The following is a 13,337-nucleotide window of genomic DNA, read 5'->3' on the forward strand; positions in this document are numbered from 1 at the left end:
TACTGTATATATTGTATATACCTATATTTAACTATGGAGGGACTGCCATTAAATTAAATAGAGACATTCATGTTTCCCAGAGGATGAATCTTACTGACTTTGGTGTTCCCTGACCCTTTCCCCTTTACCTCAAGCACCTCCAAGAGGATGACAATTTGTGGTTTGGGGTGAAATGTCTCAACAAATATTGGATTACAACAGCCAGATTTCATTTTGGCCTGCCATCAAGTTACTCACAGAATTAACATTAATTAGCAACAGCTAATATGATTTGCAGCCAGTGACGTAATTTTACAATTCTGGAAAGATACAGCTTTGCAGGTCTGAAAAGGAGCACCTTAAAATATGTTGCATGAGACTAAACACACATTTTTCAGCTGTGCCACTTTTCTTCCATTTTACTGGCACAAAACCTTGGTGCAGCCTTTTAATAAATAAGGACAAACGCAATCAGGCTGTTTAGTGCCTAAAAAGGGGCTGCAAATCCCTTGTAAATATCCCCACTAGGCCGTACTCAGACCGACATTAGCCCTGCGTGAAAAAACACAGCCCTCTCATTCATTTGAATGGAGCCAGTCTGGCGGGCAGCACAGCAGGGGTGCTAACACTGAGGGCTTAGGCAAAAAACGCAGGGTCAACCTGCAAAAAAGTTGGCTGGCTCAACATGTGCCGTAACGTGACATCATACAGCAAGGCGTCGCTTTGGCCAATCACATACATGCAAGCCATACATGAATTACTTTGTAACATGAGCATCTTATTTCTACTGTTTACCTCGCAAAAGTCATGACAAAAGATAAAATAATTGCCACTGTGATAACTTTACAGAGTTGCAAAATCCAGTATGTGAGCATTACCAACAGTTGTCCAGTGTTCTGGCACCCGATAAGCCTTCAAACGGATTTATCTATTACTCATCCTGGACTTGTACCTTAAACAACACACCACCACCCACGCGGCACCCTGCCTTGTTTAAACACAGGGCTGAATGTCTAGTCTTGTTATTATGTTTATCCCATAGAAATAAAAGCCTTAATCATGTAAACATTAAGCTATAATCAACAGCAGCACATGCTAATCCACTAACTGAAGTGACACCTTACTATCTAGTGGTATTGAAGGCTGACCAATGACCTTTCCCTTTTTGTGTAAAAAAGGAAACAGGCTGCCATTTTCTACAACACTTAATACACTCTTCCAAATACCTATTCTAAATGTGTGTTCAATCAAACAATCAATTATTTTATGACTTTCTTTGTAGCTTAAAATATGTACAGTACAACATGTGACAATATGCCTTGAAACACTTTGGTGTGGAAACGGCAACCGCACACCACCAGCTCTGGTTTGCTTTAAATGGCACACCTCTTCTTATGTGCTGATAAAATGCACCCACACAGACATACCAGCTTCCATAATGGATCTGCCATCCTCCCTCGGCTGTAATGAATGAGATTTGAAACAAAGGAGGATGGTACCTGCAAGCCAGACACTAAACACACAGATGGCTCAAATTGCCTATGCTGCTCCAGAGACTGAGGAGACTGAAGTAGTGCCAGAAAAAGTTAAAATAACCTTGAACAAAACAAGGTAGGAAGGAAAACAGAAAAACAATATGTAAAATCCTTCTATGTCAATGAATGATAGCTGGGATTTCAATGGAACTGTCAGGTCCCTTGAAGAATCTTCCCTACTGCTGCCTGTAATTATTTGAATGTTGTTTGGTCCTACAAACTACTAAAAAGTGCCCTATGCAAACACAGAAATTAATTACCACTTTGCCACCTTATAACGTGACTCATATCCCGCACTCCCCCTCCTCTAACATCTGGGGAGCTGTTGGAGAGCTTCCACTAATCATGTTTGAAATCCGATTATACTGCTTTCACACATTGGAAATGCAGAGAGGCAAGCGGACAGATAGCGAAGGAGCATGCTTCAGAAATATCTATTACCCTATTAAAATGGGCACGAGTGAGAGCAGTAATTATTTGCAACCTGTGTCTGGAATGATGAATGGCATGGTGGGTTTGTTCAGCCCAATACGCATCTATCTCTTGTGTGCTGGAGGTCTGCACCCGTCCACGGTTTCCGAACCCCTTCCATCTTCTGACTAGGAGACTACTTCCCGAGTCCAGGAGAGTGTTAGGTTGAGTGATGGCCTGAGTGTTTGTGAGTGTCTGGGAAGGTTTTTGCTTATGTGTGTATTTGCCCTTTTAGAAAAAAATCCCTCTTTCAGATTCTGAAATGTTTTCTCTTCATGGACTGTTGTGGAGCTGAGGTTCTAATGAAGGTGGATACAGTGGGTGAGGACACTCTCATGTTAATGAGGATATTGTTTGGTTGTCATTGATTAAAATGTTTCCCCAAGGCTGTCGCATTCATGGCACTAATAAAAAAATGTAATCACTGATGTGATTAAGAGATGTGTGATGGCCGTCCATGACCTCATAAATGTGCAAGATACGGGAAAGTCAATCCCTGATTTCATTACGGACAAATCAGAGCAAACCCAACAGCTCTCAACAGATACAGATCAGAGTGTAGCTGCTGATGATACAGTTGATTATTTTTTATACGTGTACAGTATACAGGGGTCATAGTGAGATTATGGCTCCTATTTAAAATCTAAAAAAAAAACAGCAGAAAGTCTGTTTACCTGTGTGGGAAAAGTATGCATTTGCCTTTGACCAACCAACAACAATGACTAATGGTATCATTAAAATCACATACCTGCAGGAGTCTCTATGGTAAATGAGTGTCAGTGGCTAACGACGGCATTTTGAAAAGCCATGAAATCATTACTGGCTACAAGTTTAATTTCGGCCCAGCAGACCCAACACCCGCAGCACTGACAGTAACTACACATAACTGTCAGCATTTAGTTTTAATCTGCACCCACATAAAGTACGATGCCTGCCTTTCCTGAGATTATCTGTGGTGCTGCACATTTAGAAATGTCCACTTACGGCCATTTGTTTAAGTATATTACAGGGATTAAAAAGAAAAGCACATTGGTCTTTGTAAAACAAACACGATTATTACATTTGGGGGTGCTCATTAAGACAACAGAAGGCTAATGATCAAAGATCTTGCAGCAATGATTATTAACATATGCACATATATGCTAAATTATAACCCTATAGAACGGGTCAGGATAGAGAGTAGGACACAGAGTTGAAAGTAGCATATGTGTGTCTATTTGTGCAGAGCGTCATTCCTGTAAGTTTAAGGCAACAGATATTATCTAATTGAGCAGGATCACATAATCCTCTGGCACTGAAGTTAAAACCTCTACAATAACACAGCCTTTAGAGCTTCCTTTCATTTCCTGGTTACAAGGCAGACGGATCGGGCATGTGCAGTTCTTTTTTGTGCACCTCCTCTGATCCTGGGCCAACGGCAATGTTGACATATGAGCACATGGTCATTCTAACTAATCGCAGATGACTGCACAACACGTCCAGCGGAACGGTTAAAACGACACTCTACAGCTCAGACAGATGCTTCCTGTCTTCCAAAACATTGAAAGAGTTGCGTCCCCTTTTGGATGATAAGGTAATAACCTCACAATCATGAGACACACAAGATATGCTCACTGAAATCAACTTTATGAGGAGCTATTTTGCATCTGCTCTTGCTACCCACTGACCATGTTCAGTATATGTTTGTGCTCCTAGTAAATTGACACATTAAATTTTAATTAGCAAGCATCCATCCAGTCTCTCGGAACACCTGCTACAATTTAGGGAACTAATCATCTGTGAATGTGCAGTGTGCCTGTTAAGCTTAAGTTATTTGATGCAAGGGCAGAATTGATCATTCCACATTTCTACTGCAGTAACACTAGTCAGACAATCAACAAACAAGTCAGAAATGTTATAGAAAAGTTATTGAGGTTTATTCACCTGCTGGCTGGAGGGTGCAGAGGGTGTCACCTGGACTTGGGTCACCCATTGCTGCTGAGTGGTGTCGTCACTGGCCTTAATCAGCAACGGTGACACTTGGAGCCCAGAGAGCTGAAGACTCCTGGCAGCATAAACTACTCCGTCGGCCTCTATCCGGAAGTCAGATGGATTACTGCATTCAAAGCGCACCAGACCACCTCGGCCACAGTCGAAAAACCTCACTGTAAGAGACAAGAGACAGATGGATTTAAGTTAAAAATTAGCCCAACAGTGAAAAAGAAACCTAAAAAAACCCCAAAAAACTAAAGATAGAGACAAAGGAGGTGGAAGACAGACAGCCAGACAAACACACAGACAGACAGAAGGTCCACAAAGGTTTTCTGATTCTCTCTCTCGCTCATACATTATTCACTTCAAGCTGTGCCCCAAAGGTATTGCTCAAAACAGGTGCAGTGGAGGAGAGAGTTGGAAGGAGAGAAAACTAAAGAAAAAAGAGAAGAGTACCCCTTAAGGGCTATTAAAGAAAACCCCAAAAAACATTTCATTTAAAATCTGATGTGTAAATTAGTCTGTCTAAAGTTGAAGTATATGGGATTAAGAAAACAGAATAGGAACTAGAAAGTATGTATAAAAACGCTAAATTCTCCTAGACTGTGAGTCTTCTTTTATTTCCAGCTAAGGCCATCGCATGCTAGCTTTGTCCCCCATGACATACAGGGATGCCTTCCGTGGATGACTACCGATCCTCAGCTCCTCAAGAGACACAAGTGAGTGCATGTGATGTTTATTTCATCAGCATGTGCACACAGAAAACACAGAAACTCACGCACGCATAAAGACACTGCAGACAGGTGGCTCATGGGGGCTCGAGTCCCACAGGTGCCTCAGTGGCAGTGGTACAACGCCGGTTCATGTTACAAGTGAGTGACAGTATAACACAGCCTATGTACCTCCTACGAACACACACACACACACACCTAGGAGCTTCATTGTGTGATCTTTTTGTGTGTATGTTTCCCTGGCAGGCCCCCCTCATGTTTATAGCACACAAAAAGGCATAAAGGGAAAGATAAAAATTCCTCCCGGCCACAGAGATCACAACGTTACCATATATCGTTTGTGTGGAGGCTCTGCTGGTGCTGCTTTGAATTATTAAAGCAGATGTGGAATTACTTAACAAAAGCCTTGAAGGAGGGTACCTAATCTTCCTTTGTGCTGCTACCTTGGGGACCCAGTGGTGTCTTCAGAGTATCTCATAGCCCATCTGATTCCTCTGGGTTTGAGGAGAGGATGCAGTAGATCAGCTTGGGGTCTAAAGGAAGTCATAAGTTTAACCTGCAGGCCTAATTTAATAGTATCACCCAAACACTTGCAATCAATTCTCCCAAAGTGCACCACACCATAACACTAATAAATCTTTCAGTAATAACAGGGGAGAACTTATTACTTTTTTGCTGCTTGTAACAGCAGACAAGGCAGATGTTTTTAGGTAGATGCCCTTGGTCTCCACACTGACAAAGATGTACCTGTTCAAGGTTCTCTCAGTGAGCAACAAAAGGCAGAATTCCAGAAAGCAACACTGCAGCGGAAAAGAGAGGGTAAATGTTCCTTTAAAAAAAAACACTATTGAAAAGTGACTTTGGTGAAAGAAAAGTGAAAATACAAATACCTGAGCAGGCATCCTACACAAACTAAGATGTTTTGGATTGAGAGAAGTTGAATGCAAGTGAAAAAGAGAGAATCCAAAATGTGAGGTTGCCTACGTAAAGTTTAGAAAATGACATGCAGTGTAATCACAATGTATTCATCCTGATGAATGAAAATGCAATCTTGCTCTACTTTATCAAAACCCAAACAGGGGGAACAAATCATCTGCAAGGACCATATGCTGCATTCCATTCCACCCCGCTAAAAGATTTAAAAACTGACAAAACAAGAAATCTGCACTGCAAGCTGGAGTTTTTTTTTTTTTTAAAAACCATAAGACTTGCCATTCATCTAAATTTTGCTCAACAGCACACAAGGTGAAAATGCATTGTAGGAGGGCCAGCAGTTCCAATAATGAAGATAGAAGATGACAAAGTCTTTCTTCTATACTGGAATTCACTTGATATTGACCATCTCTTTCCTGGCTGCTTTTGTGCAATTACCCTTGACCAATTAGTTTTTTTTCTGTTTGAACCTGGCAAAGCTGACATCAGATAGATGACCTTCTCTCTCTGAAGGTTTTTCCTTAAAGCCAGCCGCCTGTAAACTCAAAGCCTTCAGGCAATCACCAGCCAGCCCAAGTCAGCAAGATACTCAAACAGAGGTGGAATACAGAGTAAGGCTCTGTCAAAATAACTCACAATACAGCAGAAGACAGTCTGTAGATTTAAGAAGCTTCTCAAGTCAGTAAAATCTAACTCGCACTATTCTTAGTGAGATACTTGGATTAAGAATATTGTACAATGTTATTCAGAAAATGTAACCAGAGCTGAAACGATTAGTTGCTTAATCTTTTGAAAGAAAATAAATGCAACTATTTCGATAATGGATTAGTTGTTAAAGTCACTGTTCAAGCAAAAAATGCCAATCACTGATGGTTCCAGCTTCTCAAATATGAAGATTTGATTTTTGTAAATTAAATATTTTGGGGGTTTGGATTGTTGGTCTGACAAACCAAGCAATTTGAAGGCATCAACTTTGGCTCTAGGAAATTGTGATGGATGTTTTTCACAGATTTCTGATGTTTTATTGACCAAACTTTACATTAAAATAGAAGATAACCCACACTCTAATTGGTAGCGCTAATTGGTAGCACTTGCTTGACTCACTTCTTTACTCACTAATTTAAACCATCCCTGAATGCGTTCAAGTGTCTCGCACTCTGCCAATTTTTGTTTTCACAGATATCCTCATCCTTCCCCTTGCGGCTGCAGCCAATGTGTTTTTTTTCTGTCCTACTGGCGCTTCTGACTATACATTTTTGTGAATGTGTTTAGCGGTTCACTTGACAGCAGTGTTCCCCCTGTGAGATTTTTTTAGCCCAAGCCTCTTGTTGAGCTGAGCTCTAGCTCTTTAACATTGTCTGAAATTTGGCCATCAGGACACCTCTGAGAGGCCCTTCAACAGTCAGCCCCCATTGCAATCACTGCACAAACTCCCAGCAGGCATGACCATTTCCAATGATAATGAATGGGAATGTCCCACATGTGTCTATTCATTTATCAGACACACTCTGGTGGCTTATAAAACCGCAGAAATGTGTAGTGTGTCCCCGCTTAAAACCCGGCTGCTGCAAGTTATCTATATCTAGATGTATTGGCTCCCCAAGGTAAAGGGCTAAAAGAAATCTTGGCTGCCACGCCCTATCAGACATGTCGTCATGGGCACAACGATAAAGGCCTTTGGTTTGCACAGAAATGCCGATGCAGCAGGGGGACTGGGGGTTGGGGGTTAAAAAAAAGAGGGGGAGAGAGAGAGGGAGGGAGAAACAGGCCTGTCAGCAGAAAGGCCTGTCCAACTAATGCCCTGCACCGGGGCCCAAAATTACCTCCGACTCAATGATCCTATTCACAGTTTAGATGCCCCCCTCACTGACAAGCAACACAAAAACCCCGGCTAACCTCTCCGAAGTGCGAGAGTGCCTCTCTATTGTCTGCTCCATCACGTGATAACTCTGACTCAGACAGACACAAATAGTTAGAGAGAGATAGAGAGAGGCAGAGAGAGAGAGAGAGATACATTTAATTTGGAACATGGAATGCGGAGTCCGTGACTTCACGGAGGCAAAGAAAATGTTCCACAGTCTCAGCTTTTATGCCTGCCTGCCAAATACACTGGCTGCAAGTGAGCAGGCTGAAAGTCCCTCTAATGTGCTGTAAATGTGACAAGACTGAAACCTCTCATGTGAGATCATCCCAATATACCATCATTCATTTCTGGGAAGTGAGTTTACTGACAGTTGAGAAATACTCAGCATAGGTGTTTCATCTGTAGCTGCTGATAAATGCAGACCCAGGCAAATACCCCAGTGGCCTCTCCCTGGCAAACGGTACAACACCCCTGACAAAATGCATTATTCACAAATGAATGTGACCAGGTTTAGTAGAGTGGCCCGCACTGGCAATGAGACAATGCAATATGAAGCAGAGGCTCCCACTGAATGTGCTGCGTGAGACATCCATGCCAGCACCACTGTTTATAAGATCCTGTTAAGCCCCAGTGGAGCTCGCACTTTGGTACCTCAATTCAAACTGCTGTGATATGAAATTCTAATCCCATCCAAAATTGGGGAGAACATGTTAAATTAAGGTCAGCATTCTCTAACAACGTACAGACTTTGTGCCAAACCACAAAAATATCCTTCACAGCATATTCTTTAATTGCCCAATTATTGCAAAAACTGCTAAAAGCAAAATACACTAATGTTTTTTTTTAAAAATAAGATGGCTGCTTGCTATGCATAATTGCACATTCATATGTTATCCTTTTTAACTGTATTTTTTTTCTAATGCTATTTTTGAGAATGCATATTCTACAGCTTCAAGGCTGCTAAGTTAAAAAGAAACCCAAAAAAACCCCATCATTGCACAACTTATTACATCATATTCTTCCCAATTATGGGTATTTGAATGTAGATCTGTCAAATGTGAAAACTACTGTTTGTGAGTAAATCTTCAAATGGAAAAGAACTGTTCTGTTGCTCTATGATTTTGCAGTAAAGATGCAGATCCATTTTTTGTACAAATATATAAACTATGCACATTTAAATGAATAAAACTACAATAAATTGCGTCAAAGATCAAGCAAATAAATCTGTGAGAAAACATCATCGATCCTTCACAGCACTGGTAGAGGGGCAATTGTGGCAATCAAGGTGATGCTATGTTCTGCTGCTTGACTGAATCAAAACATTTCCAAATATCTATTTATTCAAAAGGAGCTGAGATGCAGACATAAGACTTTCGGTACATTTCTGTTTTCAGAAAATAGTGTATTCTTCAGAGAAAGTAAACTGTTTGTAGCTGAAGCTTGGATCTGGGAATGATGATACTGCCTTTTGCCAGACTAAGCCCTTGAAGGCGTTTTACTAATGCACTGCACTTCAAACGCGCAAAGCATTCCATGCATTTATAGCTGGGCCTAAAATATGTAAGGGATTTGCATGAAAAAAACATGCAGTGTTTGTAGTCTGTTCAGTGTCTAGCAATTAAGAAAACTAAAGAGGAATTGCATCAGAGCATACCCACATTTAACAAGCAGCTGGCTCATTTTCCTAGCTTGATTGCAGTGACCATTCCCCCAGCACTTGGTTTGTGTAGTTTGTGCATATTGTTGGAGCTATTTTCCTTCATAAAACTGCTGCCTCAATTGGAGAATTATGAGGGGACACACAATAAGTCTACTGACACCACCTTCTCTTATCACAGACACCCACATTGGTATACACACTGACAAACGTAAGCTCAAAGTGTACCATGAACGTTTGAGTGGCCGTAAGAGCTTGCTTTTTCTCAAACATAGACGTTTTTTTTAAGCTGCCTTGATCTAGCAAACTAGCCCTTAGGAGAGGGAAACAATTTTCAATCATCTTTCACATTTATTTTCTTTTTACACTTGCATTTATATCACATTAGCACATGGTCATTTGTTCTCCTCGAGCACAGCAAGTCTGTTTAACAATTATTGTACTCACTAAGACAATTACAAGGTGAAAATACTCCCCACCAGACCAAGAGTCACCTCCATTTCCTTTTAAGTGCCAAAGCATCTCCCTGTATCTGTCGGGTACAAAGGCTGTGTTTTGTCTCGACACTGATTAGCCACAACGAAACTACCATTAGCCCTCTCCACTGGTAGTCTAATGCCTACACATCAACTGCATGCTTGGTAGATACCTGCTGTTCTGACTGTGCAAAAAAGGTAGCTGAAAGCAACCAGCCTCTGTGAGCTTCCTAAACTGACATTTAACGAGAGCCTCTTATTCCAGAGGCAAAACAGGTTTATCTGCAAAGAATAAATATGTGGTGGCAGTTGAGCTCTTTTGAATAAATAATATTTGGCCTTTGAAAATTAGCAATCTCTATGGGTTAGTAGTGAAGGAGAAGCACAGGGGGACATCACAATTATTCTCAGGCCTTTGTTGGGTAAATGAAATGATTCTGTGTTTTCCAGTACAATGACAGCCAAGCATTGTGTGGATTACTGTGTCACTGGAGACAAGAGCTGATAAGGCTAAGCTACATCCTTCTGCAGTTATCAGCGCATAGCTACTGGGATTTTGTTCTGTGAGTTATTGAGACGAGCGGCTTGATACAGAGGCTTTAGTGGGGTATTAAACTGACCACATTACCGGGATGTCAAACGCTCTTACTTTTTATGATGCCTTTCAGAAAAGCTATGTGAACGCTGAAAATGCATGCAGGTGAAGCTCATTATAGAAAGCATCACATTAATATGCTGAAAAATAAAACAGATACAATTATGAAAGCTGATAGCTTTATAGATTGCAGGGGAGGGGTGGGGTATTCAGGAAAATGCATATCCTTTCTCCTTCAGGTTCAAATGACGAACATTGATACTTTTAAAAGAATGAAACTAAAAGGTAAATGTAACCATGTAATACTAATATAGCCTCCTGTCTTTTAATCTCAATGCCTAGTCTACAAAGCTCAGGTGGCAGAACCTCTCAGATGTAAATCAAAATTATATGAAATGAGGTGCTGACTTCATGTCCATTACAGCTATTCATTGACCCTGGCATAAAAGGTCATAGGTCTTTAATTGCTCTCCATACCCTAATTCACCTTATAGCTGTTGGCATTGGTCACTTTGTTCAGCCTACAAAGAGATGAAGAACAAAAGCAGGTAGGGTTAAAACAAAGCAATCTGTGTGAGGTTGGAGGGCAGAAGCAGGTTGAGACACTGAGATGCCTTTTAAAAATCAGACTGTGAATAATAAGCCATTTCAGGTGTCCACATGCATCACTTTTTATTGTTCCTGTGTAACAGAGGTCATTCTCTGGTGACCATACACTGCAGTAACACACATTTTAAGAAATGCTCCACTGCACCGTGCATCCATCTCTGCTGTGCCATGTCGCTGTTACAGTGCTACTACATCTGAGGCATTTCCAACAGGAGAGACAGTTAACCCATTTCTGAGGCTCTTATTGGGTGAGAAATAACCATTAATAAATAAATAAAGAAATAAATAAATTAGTATAGCACTTTTCACACCAGGAGCACAAAGTGCTTTTTATAGACAGCACAAAAGAAACAATCACATATAAAAAGAAAAACACAAGAAACAGCAAAATACAAGCACACAATTAAAAGACTGTATAAAAGAAATTTGCGAATAAATCATCCAAAATGTAAAACAAATTAAACTATTACAACAAACTTAAAATCAGCTCAACAGACAGAGATGTATTATGTAAACAAATAAAAATAGTTGTCAGACAAAAAGGCAAGTCTGTAAAAATATGTCTTAAGACAGGATTTAAAAGCTGAAACAGTGTCAGCAGATCGAAAACTAACTGTTTCAAAGCTGAGATGCCAGTACAGCAAAAGCTCAATCACCCTTTGACCTTAACCTGGACTCTGGAACAGCTAGCAGGCCTAACCCAGCAAATCTCAGAGGCCTTTTTGTACAGTAAGGAGTTAAGAGTTCACTGATGTACTCTGGCGCTTGGCCATGTAAAGCTTTGTAAGTCATGAGAAAGATTTTAAAATGGATTCTAAAAGAAATCGGTAACCAGTGCAAAGAGGCTAAAACTGGGGTGATGTGAGAAGAGTGTCTGGTCTTCAGAAGTCTGGCTGCAGAGTTCTGCACAGTCTGAAGTAGAGCTACAGCTTGTGCACTGAGGCAGGTAAACAAGGCAATAGTCAAGGTTTGAGGAAAAAAGCACAAATATTTTTCTCTGTATAGCTAAAAGATAACATCGCTCTGATCTTGAAAATATTCTTGAGTTGGTAGTAACATGATTGTACCAATTTCTTTGTGTTTTGTTCAAAGCTTAGCTCGCTGTCGAAGATAACCCCCAGGTTCTTAGTGGTGCCCTTAATATTTGGGACGAGGGGACCGAGCAGTGGCTAGACTTGATTACGGAGGTGCTCAGGGCTGATGATAAGCATCTCCATTTTGTCAGAGTTTAACTGCAAAAAATGTTCTGACATCCAGTCTCTCACATCAGCTAAGCAGCTTTGAAGTGTTGCCAGCTTGTTGCATTCCGAGGGTTTAATGGAGAGATATAACTGTGTATCATCTGCATAACAGTGAAATATCAGATATTGATCACTTTCATTTATTATGCATCTACTGTAATTAAAGACGCTACTTAAAAGTAAGAGCTCTGGTATTATGCACTGTCAGATTTGCTCAGTATGAAAATGACATCCGTTCCATTACTTGTGTGTATTATTATATGTAATGTCAGCTTGGGAGACAGTTCAAATGCAAGTGTTGAAAAAGGATAAGCCTATATAGTGAGCAGTTTGCTTGGATTCTTTGAAATGGCTGATGGTATACATGTTAATCTCTTTAAATATTTTTGGTGGTTCAAGTTCAAATAGAGTCCAAAAGAAACGACAAGCATAAAAGTAAAGAATGTAGCCAATAGCTACAGCAGCTGATAACTATGAGCCGCTACGCCTCTGGTTTCAAGCTGACCTGATATTTTCTGAAGAGGCTGTTCACGAGGGCCGAGCACTAAAACTGCCTGAGTGCAACCTGTAATGTGACATTATTAGGTCCTTTTGATCTCAAAAGCACAGGCTCAAAACTATTTAGTTCTACCCCTTGATCATTTCTGTCAAAATACCAACATAAAAAATCAAAGAGACAAAGAAGGAGGCAGTGACCAGAGATGAGGTAACATCCACTGGCATGTTCACAGGGTCTTATAAGACTTTTTATTTAATCACACTAGCATAGTAGTTCCTGGTCTGATTTGTTGCTGAGAGGAAACCCAGAAATATATCTATCTGCCCAGAACTGTACCAATCATTGTTCCACAAATACAATCATTATCCAGGGCTTACATTTTAGAAAAAGCCTGATTTGTGTTCACAATAGAAATGGTAATGAATTGAGTTGAAGAAATAAGGATTTTATGTTAAATATAATCGCAAATACAATTTTATCTTTCATCTCTTGCATAAAGCAGATTATACATTGGATATGTTCCAAGACAGTGAAGAGACAGACAGGACCTTTACTCAGAGACAACAAACCACACAGTTCATTAAAACTTTGATTTCCACTGGACAAAGGTTGTGTGTTCAAGAGGACAAAGCCATTTCCCCAGAGATTGACCACCGGGGAAGCTATTTGTACATTATCAATTTTGATAAAATTAGCATGGATGTCTATAAGGACATGATTAAATTCTGACAAATTGTCCAACCTCCTGTGTCATTGCTTGACATGCAGTTCGTTTA

At 40.4% G+C, this 13,337-nt stretch overlaps 1 protein-coding gene across 1 annotated transcript in view; it reads right to left on the reverse strand.

Moving 5' to 3' along the window:
* Positions 1-13,337, reverse strand: part of cdh2 (cadherin 2, type 1, N-cadherin (neuronal)) — a 60,585-nt gene that overhangs the window by 18,640 nt on the left and 28,608 nt on the right. Inside the window, exon 3 of the mRNA XM_042428706.1 lies at positions 3,909-4,129. Within this exon, the coding sequence (XP_042284640.1) occupies positions 3,909-4,129 (221 nt within the window). The remainder of the gene's footprint in view (positions 1-3,908; positions 4,130-13,337) is intronic.

Source organism: Thunnus maccoyii, chromosome 12, assembly GCF_910596095.1.
Source record: "Thunnus maccoyii chromosome 12, fThuMac1.1, whole genome shotgun sequence".
NCBI lineage: Eukaryota > Metazoa > Chordata > Actinopteri > Scombriformes > Scombridae > Thunnus > Thunnus maccoyii.